Source organism: Cuculus canorus, chromosome 10 (genome assembly GCF_017976375.1).
Source record: "Cuculus canorus isolate bCucCan1 chromosome 10, bCucCan1.pri, whole genome shotgun sequence".
Classification (NCBI taxonomy): domain Eukaryota; kingdom Metazoa; phylum Chordata; class Aves; order Cuculiformes; family Cuculidae; genus Cuculus; species Cuculus canorus.
In genome coordinates this window covers 17363991-17389880 of record NC_071410.1, presented here as the reverse complement: position 1 = coordinate 17389880, position 25890 = coordinate 17363991, and the positions used below count along the sequence as shown (strand labels likewise).

Here is a 25890-nt window from a genome sequence, read left to right as displayed (position 1 = left end):
TTGCATACCTGTAAAGAAACATCATTTAGATTAAAATCATCAGGGAGCCTGTTTGTTTTAAACTAGCCATGCAAGCTTTTATTCTAACCCTGAGGTAGCGAGGCAGTTGCATTTATGGCATCCTCCTAAGCAGGCTTTTAGGCGAAGATTGGTGTTGCGCAGCCCAGCCTCCGGAGGCGTTTGTGATTTACAGGCAATTTAGTCAAGTGCTGTTCCTAGAGCTGAAACATTTTGCAGTAGAAGGGGGGGAAAAATACTGTGGCATTTACTAATAAAACTCTTTAGGAATATTTTTAGCTGTGATTTAGCATTATGTTACACTTTGCTGTGAAGCATTTGTTCGCTGAAACCTCCTGGCAGTTGTCAGCCGTGGTGGAGCTGCCTTTGGCTGAGCGAGCAGAGGAGGAGAGCTGCAGATGGACCGGAGGAGAGGTGCGGGCAGCTCTCCCAGCCGGGGCGGGTGATGTGCCTTCCTGGTGGGACACAGGTCACCGATTCAGCCCCAGCCCAAGGAGCGATGCAGCTCTGCCCCAGGGCCAGCCAGACATCCAGCTCCCTCCTCCCTTTGGCTGGAGGGCCTGACCCTTTCCCTGCAGTTGCTGCTCAGCCCCAATCTGTTCTTGGCTAATAGCAAATATTCCTCTGTGCCACCCAGGATCAGGGCTCAGACCTCTCAACTCGTTTCACATGTGCTGCAGGAGCAGTAAGTCCACAGCCCCGGCTTCCAGCCTGCCCTAAAACCCTGTAGATGGGGGGGACTGGAAACAGCATCCTGTCTCCTGGTACTTTTTAGTCCTCAAGGCATTTTGCCACCTGATGCTTTGCCATGAGATGTGCTAACCCTTCTCGTCTAGGATGGGGCTGGGGTGCTTTCTGTGGCCCCAGAACATTTGGAAAGCCAGACTCCTCCTGGATGCTGTGGTCTCAAGGAGAGGGCAGTAGCATTGCTTCTCCCACGCCCATCAGCCTTAGTGCAATCATGAGAATTTACTGTCACTGAAGATCTTCCCCTGCTTTATTTTAAGCAAGAGGAATGCTTGAGATCTAGCCGGTTTTAATGCAGTTAATTAACCTTTGGACAATAGCTCTGGGGTGATTATCAGCTTCACACAAAGCAGTGACACTTGTCGTGCTGGTAATATTCACAGTCAGTGGGGCTAGCAACAAATTCAAAAGTGGTTGCAGATGCATTTCATAAATTAGAGCAACGGGTCCTTGTGGTGCAAAGCGCGCTCCATTTTGTGTGTGGTACATCAGCAGATCTGGTCCAGGTTTCTCTGCATTGCAAAGATCTGCCTGCGGTTTGTGCTGGTTGATTTTTTTCTGAGACACCAAAGCTTCAGCCTCCGTAGGCTATAGGCTCTGCTCTCCCTCCCAGGGCTGTTCATGGCCCTCATGAGCCAAACAGCGGAGGCTGAGAAGCAGGAGTTCAGGGCCGCCTGAGCCAGAGGGGAAACCTCAGCCATTAGGGAGCTGCTGGTGGCCCTGTCTGTCCTCCACAGATTTATTCTGTTGCTCCTTGCACCCTCCTGCCCCTATTTCCAGCACCCCTGTGGCAGAGCTCCGCAGATCAATGACTCCAACGCTTATTTCTGGTTGCTCAGAAACATTGCACACCCCAGGGGCGCTCCCCAGGACTCTCCTGTACCAGCTCTGTCCTGCTGAACTCCACAGGCCAAGCTCCTTCAGGCACCCATGAACTCAGTGAGCACCACCTCTTGTCCTTTCCCTCACTCTAGAGTTGGCTTTTTTTTGCCTCCTTTCAATATTTCAGGGCTGCCTTGTGTCTCCTCCCTCGTCCTGCCCCGACAGCTTTCCCTACCTTGCCATTCCCAGGGTGCCGGACCAAAGCACAGGTTGTTGCCCCGAGCAGGCATTGTGAGGTCAAGCACTTCTGGTTCTTTTGATACTCATTTGTAAACTCATTTTTATCTTTTGTTCAAGGATTGTAGGTTTTCAATATCTCACTTTGGTTTTTCACACTACTTTGGCTCCTGGCATCCCACCAAAGCTTTTGCTTCCTTGCAGAAGCCTCTGGTTCCTGGCAGTGTCTGGTCCTCAAGGCTCAGCAGCACCCTTGGGAGCTTTGAATCCAAGGGCTGAACAGACAGAGTGCTACCAAAGCTTGGCCGAGAGCTGAGCTTAGCTGCAGGGCCTCACCAAACTCCTGGTCTTCAGGCATTTGGCACTGCTGTTCTCACTGCACACTTACTCATGTTCTCCTCAAATGCAGGCTCAGGGTTTGTCTTGGCCATCTGACACACGGCCAATTAGGTTTTCCTTGGTCACCTTGTACAAGCTCAGCTGCTGCTTCACGCGCCAACCAAGCAATTGGGTGCTGTGTTTCAATACCATCACACAGGGTATTGAAGATACCTCGATGGCTGATTTGGTTTTGCATACCAGTGATAGCAACATGCGCATCCTTCCTAGCTCAGCTCTGCTCATCTCTGCCATGGCTCCTTTCCCAGTCCATGGTTTTCCCACAGGGAGCACCCAGCCATAGAAAGAGAAGCCCAAAATCGCCTTCTGTACCACCTTGGCTCAGTGGAGGAGCACAGCAGCAGGAGAACTTCACTCTCATGCAATAAGAAGCAGAGCACTGGGGCAGAGACTGCAGGTATCAGGCACCTACCAAACCAGTATCTGTCATGAGGATTAGCCAGGACCTGAGAAACGTGTGGACACCTAGCTTGTCCCTCCTTGCAGGGCCATCCAGAGCACTGATGATCCTTCAGGCCACTTTGGACCCCACCGCAGTAATCCAGCTTGGCTTTACAAGTCACAGCTCAATCCCCTGCTCAGTGGGAGAGGGCCTGTGGGTTTGGAGGTGCAGTGGAAGTGGGGAGACAGTTATGTACATAAAAAGCTATTGCAAAGAGTATAAGGAACAATGGCTGGACGCAAAACTCCGTTTTGGGGGTCCTCTTACAAAACAAGAGCTGCAGAAGAGCTCCCGATGACTCCAGGGACTTAAGCTGCCAGATGTGATGGCTGCTGAGATGAAGGATGACATCTGGAAGGAACCAGCTGTAGGGGTTCACCTGCGAGCCGACGTCTGCAAATCACACTGCTCGTCTGGTCGGTGGAGACTGGAGGCTGGCAGCCCTGGGCTGGGGCAGTGCTTTTCTCCTGCCCTCTCCTGCATGGACTGGGAAAGCAGGGTCTGCTCTTCAGTAGCACCAGCAGCTCTGGGCTTTGGGGAGCTGTAGTCCATTTGCTGATTGTTGCTTGGGAGAAATCAGCTTCTTACAGCAGAAGATAAAGCTCATTTCTGGTCTCATCACCTCCTCTGGCTGTGCCTCTCAGCTGATCTTTGCTCTGGCAGCAGTGAGCTGGACACGGTTCCCTTCCAAGCTCCTTTGCTTGGTTTGGAAAGGAAGTGTGAGGCTGCGTCTCTGCAAGCTGTTTCCCAGCTTAGGTGGGATACAGCAGGTGTCGAGGTGGGTTTGTGGCTTTGAGGAACACTGAGGCTTATTGTGGGCTGGAGAGGACAAAGCAGTGGTGGGGAACTGGGCTGAGCAGCCCGATGCATCTCCCAAAGCTGCAGCTCAGGGGGGTCAGTGCTGCTGCCCCAGCAGGATGCCAAGGAGGTGCGATGGATGTGTTATGGAAATTGCAGTGTGCTACCTGGGGCAGCAACTACGGCCTGCGGAGGTGCAGGCACTTTCCCATTACCAGCAGCAGCAGCAGCGAGTCCCTCCTTGGCCTGACAGCTGAGGCTGTCACCGCTGCCTTTTACCTGCAACATTTCCCAGTACAGGAAGATTTAGAGTTATTGGGTATTTCAGCAGTCGAGGAGAGAAGAGGAGTGATGGGAGAGCCCATGCAGTGTGAAGGTACCATGGCAGCAGCTCTGAGAGCTACAAGTATCCCTTGCCAGCAAGGACAGACACGTGTATCCCAAGGGAATGGGAATTCCTTTTTGAACCCTCTGTGCCAGACTACGCATTTCAGAGCAGAGCCCAGCCCAGGGCTGCCTGGGCATGGTTGTCTTGGTCTCAGTCTTGGCCTCGGACATCCATCATCCTGACAGTCGGACACCTTCCACCAACCCTGGAGCAGCCCAGCAAGGTGGAAAACCCTTCCTGATGTCCTGCCTGAGCATGGACACCAAGATTGGACATCCTACCTGCCCTCAAATCTTTTTTTTCCCCTGAAAAACCGGAACCCTGCTCCCACCTGGGCTGGGCTCTTGCAGCACGAGGACGAGGTCACTGCGGGTGCGTTAAGCAAGCGCTGTGAGTGAGGAGCTGCCCCAGCCTCACCACCTCTGCCCTCGCTGGGTGCAGCAGGGCTGGCAGCCATGTGGAGCCCAGGGTGGCCCCAGCGCAGGAGGTCACCATCACGTTGGCGCAGTGCAAGCAAGCAGCAGGGTCTGCTGGCAGCCCAGACGTGCTCAGAATGAAGTGTCCAGCAGGAAGGAGCCGAAGGGGACATGGACACAGACAAGGATGTGACACAGGTTGAATGCCTGCCATGAAGACAGTGCCAGAACTTCCCTTGGGTGCCAGCATCCAGCCCGGAGGACCCACACCTGGGGCAGGAGCTGCTTGCAGGGGAGAGGTCCAGCGGGGCGGGGCCAGGAGCAGGGCTGGGGACCAGCAGCATCTTTCAGGGCAGGACTAGCACCCCCAGTTGAGCTTAAATCACCTCCTGGGCCCGTGGGTGGGGTGGGTGTCCAAGGTGAGGCTGCTCAGGGCTGTCATGAGCTAGCAGTGCCCATGGGAAGGTGCAGAGTGGCTCTGCAGCTACCCAGCTGTGGCTTTACTGGTTGCATTGCAATGTCCAGCTGGGTTGTACTGGGGGTGCTACAGTGCTTGCTGCTGAGCCTGATGCACGCTGCGGTTTGGCAATGGCTTCTGGTGCTGAGCATGGAGATGGGGTCCAGTATGGCCAGATGTGTGGAAGAAACCATGAATTACTATTGGCCTAACTCTGTCCATGTTTGGGCTTCTTCCTCTTGCACCAGGGATTTATCTCCATGCCTGGATCCCTGCTCCTGGGAGCTGTTGCCTGAAGGTCTGAGGACCTGTCACCAAGATCAGCCCCTTGAAAGCTTGGAAGTCACCTGAAATATCAGCACAAGCAGGAGCAGCACTTGGCGTAACGGAGCATCCTTTCACTGGGGCTTGAGCCAAGCCACCAGCGCTCAGGATGTGTTCACAGCGTCTTGGTAGGTGTGAGCAAGATGTGCCAGCAAGGACAGAATTGAAGTTGGTGTCTGCAGGGATGCTTATGATCCATCCCCATCCAAATTATTGTCGTCCTGTTGGCCTGTACCAGAAACAGCGTGGCCAGCATGACCAGGGAAGTGATTCTGCCCCCGTACCCAGCATTGTGAAGCTGTACCTCGAATCTAGGGTTCAGTTTTGGGCCCCTCACTACAAAAAGGACATTGAGGTCCTGAAGCGCATCCAGAGAAGGGAATGGAGCTGGGGAAGGGGCTGCAGAACAGGTCATAGGAGTGGCTAAGGGACCTGGGGTTCTTTAGCCTGGAGAAAAGGAGACTGAGAGGAGACCTTATCACTGTCGACACCGTCTGAGAGGAGGTTTGCATGAGATGGGTGCTGGTCTCTTCTCCCAAGTGACAGGTGATAGGACAAGAGGAAATGGCCTCATGTTGCACCAGGGGAGGTTCACATTAGACATCAGGAAAAATTTCTTCACGGAAGGGGTTCTGAGGCACTGGCAGAGGCTGCCCAGGGCGGTGGGGGAGTCACCATCCCTGGAGGGTTTTAGAAGATGGGCAGATGAGGTGCTCAGTGATCTGTTTTAGTAGTGGACAGGTACGATTGGGCTTGATGACCTCTAAGGTCTTTTCCAACCCAGTGATTCTATGATCCTCTGAGTCAGGACAGGCCTCAACAGTGCAAGTTTGGTCAGAAGTTGGGTTTTCAACCCATAAGGCAGAGATTTGGTGCTGCTGGAGCGTGAGGGATGCTGTTACAGCAGGTTGAGATGGCACTTGCCATGGAAAGGGATGGCTGGGGTTTCCAACCTCTCTGTTCCTGTTAGTAGGCATTAATTGAGAAGATTAAAAAGCAGCTTCTCCCTTGGCTTGGCTACCTGTCCCAGCTGCTGCAGCCTAAAAGCGTGGTCATAACTCCTCCTTGGGTTCTTCTGCAGCGAGCTCAGAGTCTTGCTAGGACGTTTTGGGAGTGAGGGTGGAGATTAAAGACATCTTTCTTCTCCAGGTGTGCTCTCCCATGGCATGATCTCAGATGCTGTTATCAGGCTACAAACGCACCTTCTGCCTGTCTGTTCAGACCTCAAATCCTTTTTTTTTTCTGTCATATCCCTTTGAGGTCCCCATGGAGACGGAGGCGCTGGTGGCTCTGATTCCTCCTGGGCCCAGAGTGTGGGGACACAAAGCCCCGGGTGCCCGTGGCCATGTCCCAAGCGGATGCTGAGAAAGGCTCTTTGTTCCCTGTTTCTAATTGCTGGGCCCAAGCAGCTCATTAACCGCTTTGCCCCTCTTTCTCCCGCCCTGCAGCCACCGCTTGGGGAGAAACTCCTTGTGGATGTGCCAGTGCTCAGCCTTGGGGTGCAGATTCTGGGGTCACGCACAAAACCAGCTCAAAGCTGGCTTGGGGTGAAGCTGCTGGTGTTGCTCATCTCTTTCCACAGCCTGGGAGAGTTTCAGGGGGTGCCTGGAACACGGGGTTGTGTGTGGCCAGAGCAGATGTCCATCAGCAGGGATCCAGAGCCTCCCCCTGCAGACTCCGTCACAGATTTCTCAGCTGAATAACAACCAGTTGGCAGAAGCCTCTTGGTTTCTTTAGGAGCCAGGGAGAGTACCAAGCCCACCATCCACATGCAGTGGCTTTAGGAAGCACCAGAGGACATGTGGGTTTTGCTCTGAGCCCGAAGCATCCCATGATCCTAAAGGAGGTTGAGGCTGGGGTCCTTCTGGCACCCTGATTGTCCCAGGGCAGAGCAGAGCCCAGCCCTTCACCCCGTACAGATCTGGGAGCACAATCAGCCCTTTGGGAAGCCCAATGTGAATGATTTAGGCATAGTTTTGGGGCTCTTTCGCGGAGGGAGTTTGCATTTGCATGTGAAAACTGTGGAGGAGCTGGTGATGCTGATGACAGGAGCACTGGCCGGTGCTATCAATGGGAAACTGTTCTGTCTAATGCTGCTGGGGCCAAAAAATGTGAACTCTGCAGATTTCTGGCTCCATTCATGGTCAGAATTGCTGGCTCCGTTGTTAGTGCCTGGCTGCTCCCAGCTATTAAAGGCTCGGAAGCTGGTTTTTCCGTCATTGCCAAAGCAGAGTAGGGTTTTGTGAAAGATGAGGTGGATGGGGAGGGGTGGGCTGGGATGTGAAATGTGGGGATTCAGCTCACTGCATTCAGGAGCTGGGAAGGCTGTTTGTGTTCTCCAGACCTTCTGAGTCTGGAATCCAGTCTGTGGATTTTTAATGCTAAAGCCATCAGTTTGCCTTTGTCTTGGGAGCGGAGCTGAGGCCCGATGCACTCATGTCACCTAAGCCCCCCCAGGCGCAAGCCTGTGGGTCACCACCTGCTTTGTGCCTGTCCGTGTCCCTGTCCCAGGATAAACCACTGTGATTAATAAATGCTCCTTTTTCCTCCTTTCTCAGCCTGTTTTACACCACTCACCCTTTACACCAGCAGAGTAACCTGGCCCCAGCACCTCCCCACTGTTCCTGTCATTCCTCTTCGCCAGCTCCCATGGGTGCTTTCGCTGGGGATGGGGCTGCCGAGTGCAAGCTTTTCTCTGCATTTCCTCGAGCCCCATAGAAGATGAACCACCCCAGTTGAGGCAGGGGCAGTGGTGAAGCTGGGGGGCTGTGGAGGGCAGGGGCGAGCTGGCCACGGCAGTTTGCCTCATAGTGCGTGCACAAATAAAACCCTGGAGAGCTTTGCACTGAGCTGGAAATAATGGCATTACAAGCGCTTGCTCGCTTCTGGCCGCTGTTTGGGTTGGATGAGGCGTTTTGGGGCCGGCTGAAAGGCTGCAGCATTCGGGGGGGGTTGCTCCTGGTTTGGCAGCTCCGGGAAGGTAAGTGGGAAAGGCTCCACTGGCACAGTGGCTTGTCAGCAGAGCGCAGGGGTGGGCACAGGGCTCTGGCATGGTCCTTGCTTAAGTCCTGGCGTCTGTGAACTCGCCAGCATCTGGAGGTTTGCACCCATGGAGCATCCCTGCCTGGGAAACCCTGCTGCTGCCACAGGGGCAGCATCCCCCGCATCCCAGTGGGGGAAGGCTGAGTCCCTTGGGCAGAGGGAATGGGGAGAAAAAAATAAGCCAATGGCAAAAGCTGTGTATTTTTTTTCTTTCTCCTTTTCCCAGGAGCAGCGTGAGGGCTAGCCGGCAGCATGCCACTCGTGAAGAGGAATATCGAGCCTCGGCACCTGTGCCGGGGGGCTCTTCCTGAGGGGGTGACAAGTGAGCTGGAATGTGTCACCAACAGCACGCTGGCTGCCATCATCAAGCAGCTGGGCAGCCTCAGTAAGTCACGGCGCAGCGACCCTGGTGTGGGACGGGGCAGTGGGATGCTGGTGGGATGCTTGTGGGATGCCGCGGTTGCTTACTCCAGTCCCAGTCACAGAGAAACGGGGGTTACGCGAAAACCGTGCAGGCTGCAGCCACTCCTAATTCAATGACAATTATCCAAGTAATAAAAAAAAAGGGGATGCTCAAAGTGGAGACTTGGTGGTATTTTTAGGACCTGTTTTCCTCCTGTAGCTGGTCCTTGCGGCTGGCGTCGGAAAGCCTTCGCGAGCCCCTTGCTTCTTGACTTTGCCATAAATAGGAAGGTCAAGTGAAGTTTAAAAAAACCCAACCTATTCTTTTTAATCTTAGAGCTTTATGTGAAAGAGAGATCTATAGAAAAGGTTGAGATCCTTGGCTTTCTTCCTGCCCGGGGACTGATTTCAGCCGAAAAGGGGAGGATGAGAGCACTGCACATGCCGATGTGAAGATTTAATAGGGGCAGCCTATTTCACTGCTGAGGATCGACTTTAGATAGAAAGAGAAGCATAGGGTCTTCAGAGATCTCCCTCTTCCTACTCCACACCCTGAACTGGATTCTTCTCTAAAATACTCCCAGAAAAATAAACTCTATATTTAGGGAGCTGCTGGAAGTGCAGGGGCTGGTGTGAGCAGCACCCGTGGGTGCTCAGGCCATTGGCAACCTCATCCTGGGAAAGGAAATCATAGAATCATAGAATAGTTAGGGTTGGAAGGGACCTTAAAGATCATCCAGTTCCAACCCCCATGAAACACAAATGGCCAAGCTGGGTGACAGGCTGAGCACGTACAAAAAGCAGCTTGGTCTTGGGAGCTGTTTGATACGTGGGTTTGGAGGAAACACTGAGGAGCTGAGGTGATGGGATGGGTGCTGGGCTGGGTGCTGGACTAGATGCTGGAATAGGATGGGAGCTGAGATGGGATGGTGGCTGGGATGGGTGCTGGGATGAGTGTTGGGATAAGATGGGGGCTGAGATGGGATGGGTGCTGGGCTGGGTGCTGGGCTGGATGATGGGATGGAACGGGTGCTGGGATAGGCTTTGTGCTGGCATGGCATGGGTGCTGGGATGGATGCTGGGTTGGATGCTGGGATGGAACAGGTGCTGGGATAGGCTTTGTGCTAGGATGGCATGGGTGCTGGGATGGATGCTGTGCTGGATGCTGGGATGGGGGCGTGGATGGGCTGTGTGCTGGGATGGAATGGATGCTGGGATGAGTGCTGGGATGGTGTGGGTACTGTAGCCTGCAGGTGTCAGCAATGCTCTGCTAGCCACCCCGCTCAGAACTGTGGTAGGCATAGCCCTAATAATGAGTTGTTGTAGCGGTGCACTGAGTCCTGCAGGAAAATAGGTGCTAAAGTGGGCCAAATGACAGCTCTGCCCACTGCTCTGCTCTCCGTTTTCCACCTTCAGGGCTGGGTTTCACAGGTCATGGTGTGTGATGTTAGTGTTTCGGCTGCATCAGTCCTGGTAGATCCAAAGGCTTTTTGGGGCGCACACCACTGTGGTTCAGTGCCTCCTGCGGGTACCACTCTCACTGCAAAGGATGCTTGTGTGCACAGGAGGGGGCAGAAGAAAGGGTGGGTGGTGTGCGCTCCCCTGCCTCCATGGGGCACATTGCCAGGTCTGGGAGAGGATGAGGCTCATATCCCAAAAAAATAAGGCTGGAGAGAGAGCCTCATGGAGCCGGCAGGAGGTGTGTGGGGCAGAGGCTGGGTGGTGGCTACCTGCCTGCCACTGTTGCCCATCACAGCCGCGCGTTACCTTCTGCCAGGCAGGCACGCGGAGGACATCTTTGGTGAGCTGTTCAACGAAGCCAACAGTTTCTACATGCGGATGAACTCGCTACAGGAGAGGGTGGACCTGCTGGTCATCAAGGTGACGCAACTGGACTCCACCGTGGAGGAAGGTGAGAGGCTGGGGCTGTTTTGGGGTGATGGCTGGGTGCAAGCAGGTGGGAGACACGTGCTTGGGGCTGGGTGACCTGCTCTGCCTGGTTTGGAGGTCTGAGGTCAGCCCTACATCCCGTCTTCTTCCTGTGTCCCCAGTTTCACTGCAGGACATCAACATGCGGAAAGCCTTCAAGAGCTCCACAGTGCAAAACCAGCAGGTTGTGTCTCGCAACTCCATCCCCAACCCGGTGATGGAGATGTACCAGCGCTGCGACAAGCCCCCACCACTCAACATCCTCACGCCCTACAGGTAGGGCAGCCAGCGTATCTCTCCCTGAGGGCCCCTGAAGGGCCCTTTCCAGGGGAGGCATAGAGGGGGTCCACCCTGTTTGCTGCTTGGTGAGGACTGAAAGGCTGATTTCTCTGATTCTTGTGCCACAGTCCTTGTGGCGTGGGGCACTTGGGACCAGTGACCCTGTGCAGTGGTATTCCTGGTAGTGACTGCTGTGTTGTACATGTTCGTGGCGGGCCAACAGCTCATAGCTGTGATCATAGTATCATAGAATGGTTTGAGTTGGAAGGCACCTTAATCATCTAATTCCACCCCGCTGTGATGGGCAGGGACACCTCCCACTGGCTCAGGCTGCCCAAGGCCCATCCAACCTGGCCTTGAACACCTCCAGGGATGGGGCAGCCACAACTTCCCTGGGCAACCTGGGCCAGTGCCTCACCACTCTCATCATGAAGAAGTTCCTCCTTATTTCTAGTCTAAATCTGCCCCTCTCTAATTTATAGTCATTCCCCCTTGTCCTATCATTCCATGCCTTTGTAAACAGTCCCTCCCCAGCTTTCTTGTACGCCTCCTTCAGGTACTGGAAGGTCACTCTAAGGTCTCCTCAGAGCCTTCTCTTCTCCAGGCTGAACAACCCCAACTCTCTCAGCCTGTCCTCGTATGGGAGGTGCTCATACCAAACCCTGCTGTGCAGGGGAAGGGGCATCATTCTTCTGTGGCTGATAACCACTTCTTCTCCCTCCTCAACCCCCCAGGGACGACAAAAAGGACGGCCTCAAGTTCTACACTGACCCCTCTTACTTCTTCAACTTATGGAAAGAGAAAATGTTACAGGCAACAGAAGATAAGAGAAAGGAGAAGCGCAGGCAGAAGGTAACGGGCAAGTGGGGAACACTGGGTGCTCCCCCCCCCAATGCAATGAGTGTATCTCATGGGCTGGGCAATGCTCCCTGGGTACCGCTCCCAGTGCAGAGGAGCTGGGCTGGCGGTGGAGCTGCAGCTTGTGTGTACCCCTAGGAGCAGCGGCTGGTGGAGGACTCCACCCGGGAGGTGAAGAAAGTGAGGAAAGCCCGCAACCGGCGCCTGGAGTGGAACATGATGGCGTATGATAAAGAGTTCCGACCCGATAACAGGTTCTCACCATCCCCCTATCACATGGCGTCATCGGAAGGATCACTGTCCCCAGATAATAGGCAGGTTTTACCTACTACGCGTTTAGCTTGCTGGCTCTCCTTTGCTTTTCTCTTCTTCTCCGTCTTTGGGGGCTGTGCTGCCTGCAGCAGGGTCAGGGTGATATGCTGTAAATCCATGGGAGCTTCATGGACAGCTGGCGCCCCTGGGGTCACATCCTGGACCTAAGGAGTTGGTGTTGGGATAAAGTGGTAGCATTTTCCATTTAGCAGCTAAGGAGACTGTTCAGCTTTGTTGGTGTCCTCCTCCCCTACGCTATCTCTGTGCTTTCTTATACAGCTGGCTTTTTTTTGTGGCCATTTTTTAATTTGTTGTCTCAACCCCAAAATATCCCCAAACCCACATTCCCCTGACCCCCACATCCAGCTAACCTCCCTCCCAGGAGTACGACCATTGGGTTTTCCTGTGCCGTAGATCTTATGCATCAGACGTGGCCGACCACTCATACCCAGCGAGCCCAAACCACCCTGCGCAGCTGCTGGCCCCAGCATCCCACCTGGCCCCGGCGGAGCACAAGGAGGGTGTGGTGGTGGCCGCTTCCCCCCAGGAGCATGTCTACCGCCCAGCACCGATGGCAGGCAGCCGGCAGAACAGCCTCAACCGCCTCCAGCAGCCCCATGTGCCGCAGCCCCCCGAGGCTATCCTCAATGGGCCAAGACCTCATTTAGTCAAGGATTATGGGTAGGGCTTCAGCCTGCCTCTTCTCACCTGGCAGAGGGTTGCCCAGGGGAAGGGGAGTGTGGTGTGGTGTGGGGCCGATGGGTGAAGGTTTCTGGTGATGGGAAGGAACTGCAGATGGGAGCCAAGGCCAAATGAGTCAGGAGCACTTTTGGGGTAACCTCATAACCAGATAAGGGGGCAAGGTGGATGGAGGGGACCATTTTTCCCTGGGATGTCGCCTGCCTTCCCACCACTGCATGCCTCGTAAGGCATCCCTACAGCAGAGCTCCCCCACCTCCATGACACTGGGACAGAGTTTACATGGTGCTTGAGAGCAAACCAAGCCACGGCTCAGCTGGTCATTGCCTGGGGTGAGAGATGGGTGTCCACAGCGGGTGGTGGGTGCTGTTGTTCCTCATGCTGCTGACATGGCTTTGCCCTGTTGTTGCAGCCCACAGCCAGTGCCGATGGCAGAATACTTCGTGCCACCTGCCCCACCGCCCCCGCCGCCCGTCATCCCCTCTGCGCAGACTGCCTTCGACAGCCCCATCTCGGCTCCCCCTGCACTGGCCCCTGGCTCCGCTGGACCCCCCTCCTATGCACCTTCACCACCTCCGGCACCCCCTGGCCCCTACTCTGCTTCCCCGCCGCAGGCTGGCCCCATGGGACCCCCGGTGGCACCGCCACCACCGCCACCGGGCCCCCCTGCTGTCTCCGCCTCGCCGGCACACTCAGCATCGCCACCAGCCCCCACCATGGAGCCCAGGAAGCCACAGATCCCGCTGATGCCCATGAGCGATGCCCGGAGCGACCTCCTGGCAGCCATCCGCAGGGGTGAGCGGTGGGAGTGGTGGCAGCAGGAGTGGAGGAGATGGGTCCCCAGCACGTGCCACCTCAGTGGCAAAATACCTCTTGGTGTAGAGTTGGGTGGCATTGGCTTCGTTGAGTGCAAGATGAGACCTGGGTGGCCAGGTGATGCGTGAAGATGGTGGCACCCAGGTGGGACCTTGGGGATGTTGGAGGGAGATGGGAGAAACCCATTGCTGGAAGTGGGACAGAGCCCCACAGGGATGAGCAACAGCTCTCGTGCACATAGCCTCCTTCAAGGCTGTAGCAAGTAATGTGCTCCAAGGCTTCTCTCCTTGAGATGCACCCATCGCAATGGGAGGGAGCACACAGTGTCTCCCGCTTACCTGCTGCCTTCTGCCTGCACTTCTCCTTTCTCCCAGCAAATCTTCAGGTTGAATGGCAGATTTAACCTTTAAGAAGGTTCAACCTGTTCAAGGCTAAGTGGAAGCAGAGGAGGAGCTTTATGCTATTATATAGCTTTATAATCACATGCATTGCATTATTATCTCATATAGCTTTATAATCGCATGCCTCTTCCTGCAAGAAGGCCACGGCCACCTCATTTCAGCCATGACTTCAGCCAGTAAATGGGGGGATGCTACACTCTGGGTGCATCCATGGGTGATGGGCATGTTTCCCTAAAGCTTTCCCCCCTTCCCTACTGCAGGAATCCAACTCCGGAAAGTCCAAGAACAATGGGAGCAAGAGGCCAAAAAAGAGCCCGTGGGCAATGATGTGGCGACGATCCTGTCCCGCCGGATCGCGGTTGAGTACAGCGAGTCCGACGATGACTCCGAGCTGGACGATAATGAGTGGTCGGACTGAGGGGTCCCGGGGCTGGGCTGGCGCAGAGCTCCCCGGCTCCATACCAGGTGTGTATAGGCGCCTTCCCCAACGTCAGTGCCAACAAGCGCGGGCAGCCCCGCTGATTCAGGAGCTTTGCTTTTACACCATGTTGAAAACCCTTCAGGCAACAGCAGCACTGGTAGGATACACCTCAGAGGCAGTGAGACTAGAAATTAGCAGCACCTTCACTTTTAATGACTTCAAAAATGCTCCAAAGGCAGGTTAATAGGATTACTCCAGATTTACACCTGGGCCAAGTCCAGGGACTGGCCCTGAGCGTGCTTTGCTAGAGAAGGGAGACCCAGAGACAATAGTGCTTTTTCAGCTAGATATTAGATGCGTTAATGAGAAGCTCCAGGAGAAGAAACCTGTTTGTACAACGAGTGCCACCACAGGTGTGCAGGGACGGCCACATGCTGGGCTTGAGGATGCTCTGCTACCTGCATTTTGTAGGACTGGGCAGCTCCAAGGGCTTCGTGAGGGCAAGAGCCTCCTTCCCCATAGAGCGATGCACTGTGTTTTACTGCAGTTCCGTAGGGATGGTCACTGTTGTGCTGTCACTCCTTGGAGAAACCCAACGTGTGGTGACCAGGGCCCGTTTCCATCCTTTGGTCCAGTTTTCTGGGAGAAAAGGGTGAAGGCAAGGCTTGTGCAGCTAGGAGGGAGACAGAATTTGTGTGAGCTTTGAAAGGTACAACGTGTGCTGTCCTGTGGCAGAAAGGGGCTGCAGCAACGGAGCAGAGGTGTCCAGGGAGCTTCCCCAAGCCCAGCTCTCCTTGGCCTTGGCGCTACACCATTTCAGTGCCATTTGTAAAAAAGAAAAATGATTAGACAAAATGCTGCTTTCCCAAACCCCAGAAATAAAGGGAGAGCGAGGTTGGGCGCGTTCTCTCAAGTTGCACTTTGCAACCCCACAAACTGCGCCTGTACAATTGAGATCAGCTCAAACCCAGGCACTGATCCTGCCCTGCTGGATCCTGCCCTGGGGGATCCTGGAGAGCAGGGTCGTCCCCACAGCGCTGAAAATACCCCATCCAAAAAGAGCATGATTCTTCTAAGGCTTTTCACGCAGCTACAGCAGGAAGAGGCTTAGGAAGGCAGAGTGAAGGGGTGAGGAGTACTGAAAATATCACAGTCAGGAGTCAGAGCCTGTAGAAAGCTGGGAGAGGTTCTCCACCAGCAGCAAATGGGCCAGGACCAGCTATGGACTTGACTGCAACACTGACCCAAGGTCTTTCCTTGTGTTCCCATTTACTGTGAGTCCCTGGATGGGGGAAAACTGAGTCCCCACACTGCATTTCTTCAGGGGAGAAGCTGTGCTCTGAGCCCACCTCCCCTGCTCTCCCAGTAGCCATATATGGCTACAAAAGTAGTATTTTGACTATCTAGGAGAGGACTACATCTGTAAAGGAGGTGGGAGGATATGGCTGGGACCCAAAAGGCTCAAAGGCTGGTGTTTAAATTCACCCTAAGAGTTGCTGATGGTGAACAATGCCCCAAGTGTCTGCTCGTTTTCCTCCTAGTGAGATACCCTTCATGGTGAGGTGCTATGAACCCTCTGCCCAGCTGCTGAGAATACTCCCAGGAGCTTTCCCTTCCTTTGACTGTCACAAAACAGTCTGTGTCCCTTGGATGCGATGACTCCCAGATCTCCGGAGCTGAGCTGTGAGTTGCGATGCCAAGTGGGAGGCTTGAGCGGAGGAGCAGCGTGGATGTAGGGCAAAGGTGGTTGGGAAAGGGTTTAGGGGTGTACCTTGCCTTGGGCCACATCCCGTGATTTGGCCACCCATTCCTTAGGGAAATAAAATCCTCAGATTTAAGCCCAGAATTCTCCATCTCAGCAGCGCTGATGCTGTTTAAGCTGCTCAGATGTTCATCCCCCTCTCCCCGTTGAAGGGCAACTTCTCCCAGCGCAAGGAAGATACGTCAGTGTGGGTTTAGCTGTATGGATCAATCCCAGTTCCCATGTCAACCTCCCAAAAGGCTCTGCACCTCCCGCTTTACCGAGCTCCTGCTGTGGGCGGATGGGACAGAGAAGGCAAGAAGCAGCCGAGCAATAGGACACATGGAACAGCTCATCTGCAAACCCCAAGGAAATAGGATTGACTGAAGGAGGCAGGGAGACATGGTACACTGCGAGGGACCAGGAAATTCCTGGTACTCAGTGCTCACAGAGAGATTTTGTTTCTGACGTTGACACTCAAAGATGCAGAGAACTGGCTGCAAAAGCTTTCAGCTAAAGCTTGGCATCTCCGCGTGGGCAGAGAGCCCCTGCGGTGCTCCCGATGCTTTCCTTGGCAAGGCAGATGGGGTCTGACCTGGAGCAAGTGCAGAGGAAAGGCTTGGAAAAATTCAGAGTAACATTTAAGAGTCACCTGGTAGTATTTATTATAGAGTGTTATTAATACAGATGCAATTGCGATGCTGTTCGTATATGAGGAGAGATTGGGTTTACATGGATAGTTTGGAGAAAGTGAGAACTCTTTCTGGAAGAGAGAAGAGCAGAGGGCTGTTGGAGCTGCTGTTACCTGTTATGATGTTCAAAGAGCTGCGGAAGTGGCTGTGAGGACACAGATGGTGCCTAGGCAGAGTCAGGGAGTCCCACCAGCACCTGAAGGGGCTTTGGGACATGCAGGGCTGGCTTGTCCCTTGCATCTGTGCCTACCCTAATCCTAGGAAGCTGAGCTGATCCTGGTGGAAGCTGGAGAGGAGCTGAGTGCCTCTAAAAAACTGTATTCCTTCTTTTCGTGCACTAGGTTGCATTGTGTGTCACATGAAACTGTGATAATTCTGGTAGGACTCCATTGGCATGTGGTGGGTCAAAAGTGTCCCTATGACTTCCCTGTCACTTCCCAGCAACTTTGCTATGCTTGGGGTTGGCAGCAGTCAGTCAAACTGTGCTACTACCCGGGTCGATGCCATTTCATGGCAAAACGCTTGACAATCATGTAATTCAAGCCTTGTCTGCTCTGTGCATGGGCCACATCTGCAGAGCAGATGCACAGCCAGGAGCCGTGGGCATGCAGGGAGCAAGGCTCATCCCTATTTCTTCACATCTTTATGTTCTTATGCCATCTTTTCCTCTTTGGACGTGCCAGCTCATCCTCACGGATTACAGTGTGCTTAAGGAAATTTCCAGCCCCTCGTAACACAAGTCCATTTCATATGCTCAACTCCAGAGCAAGTCAGGAGGACCATAATCTCCTGGCGTTGATCGTTTCTTCAAGACACCATGATCCAGCTCTTCCAGGAATCTGAACTGCATCAGCTCCACTGAAGCTGTCTTGATACCAGAGATGGGGCTGATCCACAGGTAGCCTCTCCCCAGTGAGATGTCTACGTTGCTCAGGTTTCTTGTGTACCCGGTGGAGAAGTAACCTTTATAGTCAATGCGGACTGTAAACAACCACTTCTGGTCTGAACATGGTGAACGTTACTCTTCCCAACTCTTTCCTGGCAACACCACAAGGCAGGCAAGCACATGGTGACACCGAGACCCCCAGTCTCATGATGTAGCCGTTCCTGTAAGGGTAAGCCAACATCCCCTGTGCCTTTGCTTGAGGGACTCAGCCATGTTTGAGGATGACCAGCTTTAGTTTAGGTGCATTCATCTACTTTTTGGCCAGGTGACCTGTGAAATCCAACACAAGTGACACCGGCTCCTTGGCTGGGCTGGATTAGCTCTGCTGGAATTGGTTGAGCTGTACTAATTAACACTGGCTGGCTGACCCATATGCTGTGTACGTATTTTGTACGTATGTATGTGCCTATTTCCGTATACTCTTACAGAAGTAGGCCATGCTGTATTACACAACCTGGTGTGCTCAAATCCCCATGTAGGCTGATATAAAAATGAATATTTAAATATTTTATCTAGCTTGGCAGCCATTAAAACTACAATTCAGGTCACAGATGATTGAATTTCCTCTCTCTCAATTGTACCAGAAGTGGGCTGAGGAGATTCTCCTGTACATTAGGGTATCATGTTCTATGTTTTAACTTTGCAGTGGCATTTCATTGCTGACAGATAATCACAGAGTGCCAAACATTTAATGTGCCCAACCGATCTCCTGAGAGTTCCTCCTTCCATTTTATCTGCTTTCTCCTACTTGCCAATTTATGGGCATGGATTAAAATAATAAATACGACTGCCAACAGGCGGAAGTATGTTCTGTGTGCATACAAATGAATTGGGCAAGAGGCAGCAGAAGAGGAATTTAGCCAGATGGGTTCTGGTTTAAGGTATTAACGGAAGGCTATAGCCCTTGAGGTCCTTTAGGAACCTCTTGGACATCTCTGGTTTCTCTAAAGAGGGACGTGATGGGGACCACCGTGCCCATGGTACGCCACTTGTTGCCTGGGAAGACTGCATCAGGTGTGAAGTCTGGTCTTGCTGAAGTTTGATGAAGGTTGGTGGAGGTCTAGCAGTGTTCATGTCCTGGCGTTGCACCCGCAGCATCTCTTTGGTTGTGAGTGAGCATTGGAGCTAGCTGTTGGCACTGGTGGCTCTTCATGGATCAGTGTCCTGAAGGAAGAAAGGATTGGGTAGCTTCTAACTTCTCACCCTGGGCAGAGACTCAGGGAGAAGTAAACATCACGTCTTATGAAAGCTCCTGGTTTTGCAGCTATTTTATCCTAGGAGGGCTTTATTCTGGTGACAAACATAGGGCTGAACGTGGCTTCTCCAGAGAGCTACCTTCACAAAAGAGTCCTCAAGTTTCCTCCCAGCAACTTTTACATCTCTGTCTCCCTTTCAAGACACCAACAGCCTGAACAGAAGCTCTACAGACTCTGCTGGGAACAGAGCCTGAATTAACACCTCAGATTCGATGGGAAATGAAAGTTTGGCTTGGAGGGAGGCAAGTTATAGCACTGGAATTGGTATTTTTACAGGGTGCTTTCCAGAAGTGCATAGCTGGCAAGAGCACCGTGCTGTTTCCTTGTGGACCATGGAGGGCCATGGGAAGCAACCCCCATCATGGGATCCTGGTAAGAAGAGCATAGGGTGTTCCTTTCACCGTGATTCCTGTTATCCTGTAGTAGTTGGTGTTATTTAGGGGTAAAGTTTTCTCAGCTGGCATGTCACTTTACAGATAATAAAAGTAAGGGCAAGGACTCTGTCCTGAGGAGTTTACAGTTTACAAGTAAATACCATATAACCTGCACTGCACTTTAGAAGCCTCAAATGCTCACTCACCCATGAATTTACCCTCAACTGGGCAGCAGCACCTTGAGGACTGCTGTCCCTCCTTAAGTGAACCCATAACCAACACCACGACCGCATCCCCACGCAAAAGTGCCTGAGCACCAAGACATGCTGGTTTTGTCTCTAAACGGGTTGCCATGCCCTCGGGATGTGCCTTTCCCGGTCCGCACATGGCTGCGCTCCTCCAAGATGACCATGCACACAGTAATAAGCATGCCCAGAAGCCTCATTCCAGCTGCGTTTGGCACTTAGAGCTGCCCATGCAATTCATGTGATGCATGGACAGGGTCCATGCATTTCCATGTGATCCATGGAAAGAGTCCTCCTCCAGACACTTACACTTAAGCCTAGATTTTTGAAGTATTTCAGTCTTTTTGTGAGTCTGATCTCTAATAAACCCCAGGTTTTCCAGGCTCTGCTTTCTTCAGGTGAGAATTACACCCACATTTTGCTGGGGGAGGGGAAAAAAACACCACCCGAAAACCCTGGTCATGGACTTCAGTGGGGCTTTTGCCCTGAAGCCTTCAGCACCATGCCCACAGGCAGGGTGGGAGAAGGACACCAGGCTGTTCCCAAAGGACACCTTCCTGGTGGTATCACTAGCATGAGGCAGAGCCTGTAGCAGGAATTGGGCTCTTGCTGTGGGAAATCCCTTGGCAAGACCTTGATGGGACGTGCTTGGCCACAATGTCCTGTGAAGGCAATGCTGATGTGACATTATCATTGCTAATATCTGTCTTGCATTGGCAAAGGGCCCTGAGGCCACAGACATCTCCGTAGTGCTACATGTTGGTAGATCACTGACGCTTTGCCCTCCCATGGGCATTTCTCCTAAGATATCTTCCCATAGGTACCACCTTCAGAGCATCACGCAGAGGTCTGTAGTCTTTTGCTCTTAGCAGGAACAGGCTTAAATCTGCTCTTGGTCATTGTGTTTGAGAGCGTGTGAGCCCAAGTGTGTGTGAAATGAGCCTTTCCCTGCACACCTCCCCTGTGGTGGCAACATCACAGACTGGGTTGGTGCTGGGGGACTTTCAGCCCAATGGTAGTTGTAGCATTTAGCTGTGTAGAAAGTATTGAAAGTGCAGAGGGGAGGAAACAAAATAACCTGGAATTTTAGGTTGGTTACACTCACAGCACTCTGTACAAGAATATCCTCAGGTAGGTGAAACCTTCTGCAAAGCAGTGAAGGGCAGCGGGGAGAATACCCTGTCCACCACATGTGTGTTGGACCAAATTGCATGGTATGGAATTGACTTGTAGCAGAAAGGAGATGAATCAGATCTCAGGGAAAGCTTTTGCAAGGTAAGGATGGAGAAACTCTGGAACAGGTCACAGAGGCTCTGCCATGGGAAGTCTTTGAGAAATTGGTGGGCAAACTGCAGGGAGGGCCTCTGTCCATGACCGTGTGTTGGGCCAGGGGATGGTGGGGGTGCCCACAGGGCATCTCTTCAAGCCTGGGATATCTGCAGTTCACCTCATCCCCTCGTTCAGGCTTGCAGCACCTCTGCTTGTGGATCTGTCCCAGCAGGTTACAGCCTTGAAGCATCGCCCATTAGCCAGGGCAGCCTGCCCATGTTCTCTTTTAGCTTTGTTGCCCCTTCTGGTTCTGGTGTTGACTCTCAACTACAATGAAGGTCCAGTATACTGGTGGACAAAGACCTGAGAGGGAAGGATGTGAACTAACTGCAGAAACCCAGGATGTGCAGCTGTGACTGCTGCATTTCAGTAGTTAGAAGGCAGCAGCTGCAGCAACCTGCTCCTCCAGGCCATCCATGGTCCACAGGCTGCGGCGTGCAAACTTTGCTGGAATATTAAGGTAAACAATTTAAGAGTCAGCCTTTGATTTGAGATAGGTCAGTTGAGAAATCTAAAAACAAACACACACCCCCCACAATTGAAAGACAAACAAACAACTTCCATGTGATTTCCAGAAGGAAAATCTGCTCCATCTCCTTCCTCTGGACCTTGAGGGGGAGTCAGACGCAGCATTGCTTCCCAGCTAGCCACAAGAAAAATGGAGCACTTGTCACCATAACCACTTTCAAAAGTCAGTTCCTAAGAAACTGGTGTTTAAGAACAGAGCAAGCAGCACATTAACCCACCGTGCAACCAAAGAGATGAGTCTCCTGCCACTGTAGGAAGTGCTTTTGTCCCTGAAGGCCCCACCCCAGCTCAAGTGTTTCAAATCCCATTGATTTTCCCCTGTTACCGGTGCTTGTGTATGCCTGATGCCTCAGCTGGAAACCACTTACTCCATAGAAAGTCACTTCTTGCCATGGAAAAACGACTTGCATTAGAAACAGAGTGGTCTTTGAGCCTGATGACATTACTGGGATGCACATGGAGGAGTTGCTGATTTCCTGCTGGATGCAGGATGCCATTTGTGGCACGGTCCTGACAGGTCTCTGGAATTATAGTTAGGAGCATTGAGACACCCCCTCATCACCACCTCCCCAGTGTTATTTTTATACAGAGGTATTTCAGGTCTGCCTTTAGTTCTGGCCAGTTTTCCACAGATGGTGACTCTCTTTGTGGTGCCTTTCATCTCAGATCAGATCAGATTAGCACAAAGTAAGAAAATCCCCACCAAAAAGAAACCTTTTTCTCCAAAATGCCTTTTTAGGAGCGTTTTGGGGATGATGGCTCCCCATCTGAAATAGACTTCATTTTGTGGCAGCTTGACTTGCCTAGGAGAATCTGAAACAGGGTATCTCTGATGTGAGTTTAGATTGGTGCTGAAGTGTTGCTGTTGCATTCTTCCCCTTGCTGGAAGGAAGGAAAGCTCTACAGAGGGATCTAGACAGGATGGATCAATGGCTGAGGCTCTGCAGAGAGATCTGCACAGGTTGGATCCATGGGCTGGGGATTGTGGACAGGCTGGATCCATGATCCAGGCTCTGCAGAAGGATCTGGACAGGCTGGATCCCTGGGACAAGACCAATTATATGAGATTCAACAACTCCAAGTACCGGGTCCTGCACGTGGGTCACAACAACCCCATGCAATGCTTGGGGAAGAGCAGCTGGGAAGCTGCCCAGAAAAATAAAGCACCTGGGAGTGCTGGTCGACAGTGGCTGAATATGAGCAGCATTGGCCCAGGTGGCCAAGAAGGCAAAGAGAATCCTGGCTTGGATTACCCATGGTGTGGCCAGGAGGAGGGAAGGGATCAGTCCCCTGGACTTGGAGGTGGTGAGGCTGAAACTCAAATCCTGGGTTTAGTTTTATCCCCTCAGTGCAGGAAAGACCTTGAGGGGCTGGAGCGTGTCCAGAGAAGGGAACGGAGCTGGGGAAGGGTCTGGAGAACAGGGGTTGTGGGAGTGACTGAGGGAACTGGGGCTGTTTAGCCTGGAGATGAGGAAGCTGAGGGGAGACCTCATCGCTCTCTCCAACTCCCGGAAAAGAGGTTGGAGCAAGGTGGGTGCTGGTCTCTTCTCCAAAGTCACTAGATAGGGTGAGAGGAAACAGCCTCAAGTTGTGCCAGGAGAGGGTTAGATTGGATATTGGGAACAATTCCTTCACTCAAAGGGTTGTCCAGCACTGGCAGAGTCCATACTGGTGGAGTCCCCATCCCTGGAGGAGTTTAAAAGATGTGTAGATGTGGCACTTAGGGACATGGTTTAGTAGTGGAATTGGCAGTGTGAGGTTTACGGTTGGACTTCATGATCTTTTCCAACCTAAATGATTCTGTGATTCTGTGCTTTTGGCTGTGTCATGTCATGTATGAGGCTCAGGTCTGGTGTTCCTGTCAGGGCAGCGGGCACGCAGCAGCGTAGCAGCTCCTTACCAACCAAAGTGCCTTTTCCGGAGGTCCCCATTGCGTTGCTAAGGAGCACGGGGCTTCACAGAGCGGGTGAGCTTCCCGCGCTGGGGAAGAGCAGAGCATTTCCAAGCATTTCTGATGCTCAGCATGTCCTCACCTGGGTGGAAACCTGGACCTGTCCAGACCCTGAGGTGTCCACTGGGATTCCTCCTTCCCTGTGCACAGGGTTTTCCACTCGTGCCTGTGTAGGGGTAGTTTTGGGAGCAGCTTTTATTCCAGTGTTGGCCAGCCCAAGGAAGGCTTGCATGGGGACAATACCTGAGAGGACAGAGGGGGGCTGCGGGGAGGGGACAACTCCTGTCGCCACTTCGCTATGGGACATGTATGTGCTCTTGGGTTTCCTCCAGGGTGTCTGTAGCACCTCTGCCATGGGGCAAGCATTCAGGCTATAGCGCCTTCCTCCTCCTCTGTCCCGAGCCCAGGGCTGCTGGGTAATGCCAACTGCTGTGGCAGGAGAGGAATCATCTCAATACCAGGTTTCCATTGCCTTCAGAGTGAGTAGGAACATGAGCACCTCTAGGTGAGGCTGTGCGCTGCAGGAGTATTATTTTGGGGGCATTGAAGGCAGATGAGCATCATCTCCTGTGCCCTGCATCTAGTAGCCCAGGGATCAAGACTGGCCCAGGCTGGGCTGGGAGCACCTCAGCTGCCCCCAAAAACCTTGAGCACTACCCAAACTCAGCAGCTACAAGGTAGGGAGAGCATGCCCCCCAGCACTGGGGCAGCCTATCCTCCTAAAATAGAGTATCTGTGAGTGACCAGCTCGAGCTGAGCATTTCAAAAGTGGATTTCTCCCCTTTTGACACCGGCCATTCATACATAGAGCCTGGAGCGAGGGCTGGGGCTGGTCTCTACAGCGGTTGACTCCACTCTGCAGTGGTGGCCTGACAGGGACAGAGAGGTACCAGCCCAATGCCACCTTGCAGTTGGCTTCCTGGGAGTCTCAGCATCGGTGAATCTGCTCTGATGGTCCTGCCAAAGGCTCATTTTTTTAATACCGGCAGAAGTATTACTTGTGTTTCCTTTGACTTGCCGTTCAATCGAAGCAACTGATGGAAGACGGGTGTCTCTCCCATGGGAGGGTCACCCATTACAGGCCATAATTTGATTTCCATTACTATATAGTTGACATTAAAAACCAAGATGTTCACTGTCTAATGGGGTCTTTTAACCATGTGCACTTAGTTAATAGGTGAGTAGATGTTGCTGCTTGTATCTATCTACCATCCCCAGTTGCTACGTGTGAACAAGTGTATTTCTCCCCAGTGTTGTGGGTTCTGCCTGTTGTGACACGATGACGGAAAGGTAGGGACTATGTTGGTTGCAGCACGAGCTTTCTTCTGTACAGTGTAGAGAGGAAACTTGGAATGATCCGAAGCACCGCTTGTAACTACATTTGTTCAAAAAATGTCATCTTAATCCCAAACTGTTGACACTTTATGCATGTGGTAATTAAAAAAAAATTAATAAAGATTTTAAGAGGTTAAAATAGCTTTGGGTTTTGCTTTTTGTCAGCTTGCCTTCACTGGGTGTCTTTGGTTTTCAGCCGTGTGATGCTCCCTTCTCTATTAGAGGCCGGGGCACAGAAGCAGCGGCAGAAGGTTGCAATATCTCAATAACCCTTCATTTGGAGGAACCAGCTCTCAAAGATTGGTTCATTCCCATGGGTATTTAATCCCTGACTGCCTGGGCAATCAAAAACCAGAGGATCACTTGCTAATGGGAAATTCTCCATCCTTTTGCCTGGAGGCTCTGAGCAGGTTTGCTCTCCCCAACCCCTACAGTCAATGTCTCGAGCAGGTTTTGTCCTCAACCAGCTCATTGCGATCCAAGTGGAAACAGACCTCGAGTGAGGGAAAGCAGAAACCTGTGGTAGACTCACTTCAGCTGAAATAAAAACACAGACACGCACAGTATGGCACATACCTGGGACAGGAGCCCAGATCTTCAAATGATTTAATTTTACCCCTCCCTTCCCCTGTTTTTAGATATCCTCTTGACAAATCACTTTAACAGTTTTATTTACAGTAATAAAAATAAATTACTCTTACAGATGAATGTATAATATTATACACAATAGAGATACAGTGCAATAACAGCATTGATTGGTTTTCACTCGTTCATAAAGTGCATTGAAGGGGCTTGATTTAACCATAATTGAACGATAGCTGTACATTTTTCTTTGAGATCAACTTTCCTGGACAAGTTACAAGGCTAATGAAAACACATCATAATAAATTGCTGTTTTAATTGCTCTGAAATGGCCTCATTCCTGGGAAGCAGACAGGATGGGAGGCAGGATTGAGAATAGGGATGACTGACTCCCACTCTGTCCACCTGCAGTGCCAAAGGCAACTCCGACAGACACTGCCCAAAGCCTGGCCGGGCTGAGCTGGGTTTCAGAGCCTCGGGAGGGCAGCTGCACGGCCACGATGGTGACCACAGAGCAGGTTCTGGCCCCAGGCCACCCCAGTCTGGCTGAGTCCCTCGCTGAGCTTTGCCCCCAGAAGCTGATCTCTCCCTCCAAGCTAGAGGATGCGCTCTCTAGCGAGGAGGCTGTTTATCCTGCCTGGGGCTTGGTTCTGACCTACTCACAAGGGGCATCAGAAACGAGGCCAGTCCTTCTCACTCTACGT

At 52.5% G+C, this 25890-nt stretch overlaps 1 protein-coding gene across 3 annotated transcripts in view; it reads left to right on the top strand.

Annotated features, from left to right (window-relative positions):
* Window positions 1–24743, top strand: part of LOC104058414 (actin-binding protein WASF3) — a 28884-nt gene extending 4141 nt beyond the window's left edge. Inside the window, exons 2-10 of one of the 3 annotated variants that reach the window (XM_054075660.1) lie at window positions 4973–5176; window positions 8317–8475; window positions 10270–10404; window positions 10544–10697; window positions 11435–11552; window positions 11697–11812; window positions 12285–12551; window positions 12982–13364; window positions 14047–24743. In XM_054075660.1, the coding sequence (XP_053931635.1) occupies window positions 8343–8475; window positions 10270–10404; window positions 10544–10697; window positions 11435–11552; window positions 11697–11812; window positions 12285–12551; window positions 12982–13364; window positions 14047–14204 (1464 nt within the window). In that variant the 5' untranslated portion in view covers window positions 4973–5176; window positions 8317–8342 and the 3' untranslated portion in view covers window positions 14205–24743. Of the gene's footprint in view, window positions 1–4972; window positions 5177–8316; window positions 8476–10269; window positions 10405–10543; window positions 10698–11434; window positions 11553–11696; window positions 11873–12284; window positions 12552–12981; window positions 13365–14046 lie in introns of all 3 variants that reach the window. The other 2 variants (XM_054075658.1, XM_054075659.1) reach the window with 2 other exon arrangements.
* The last annotated feature ends 1147 nt before the right edge of the window (window positions 24744–25890 follow it).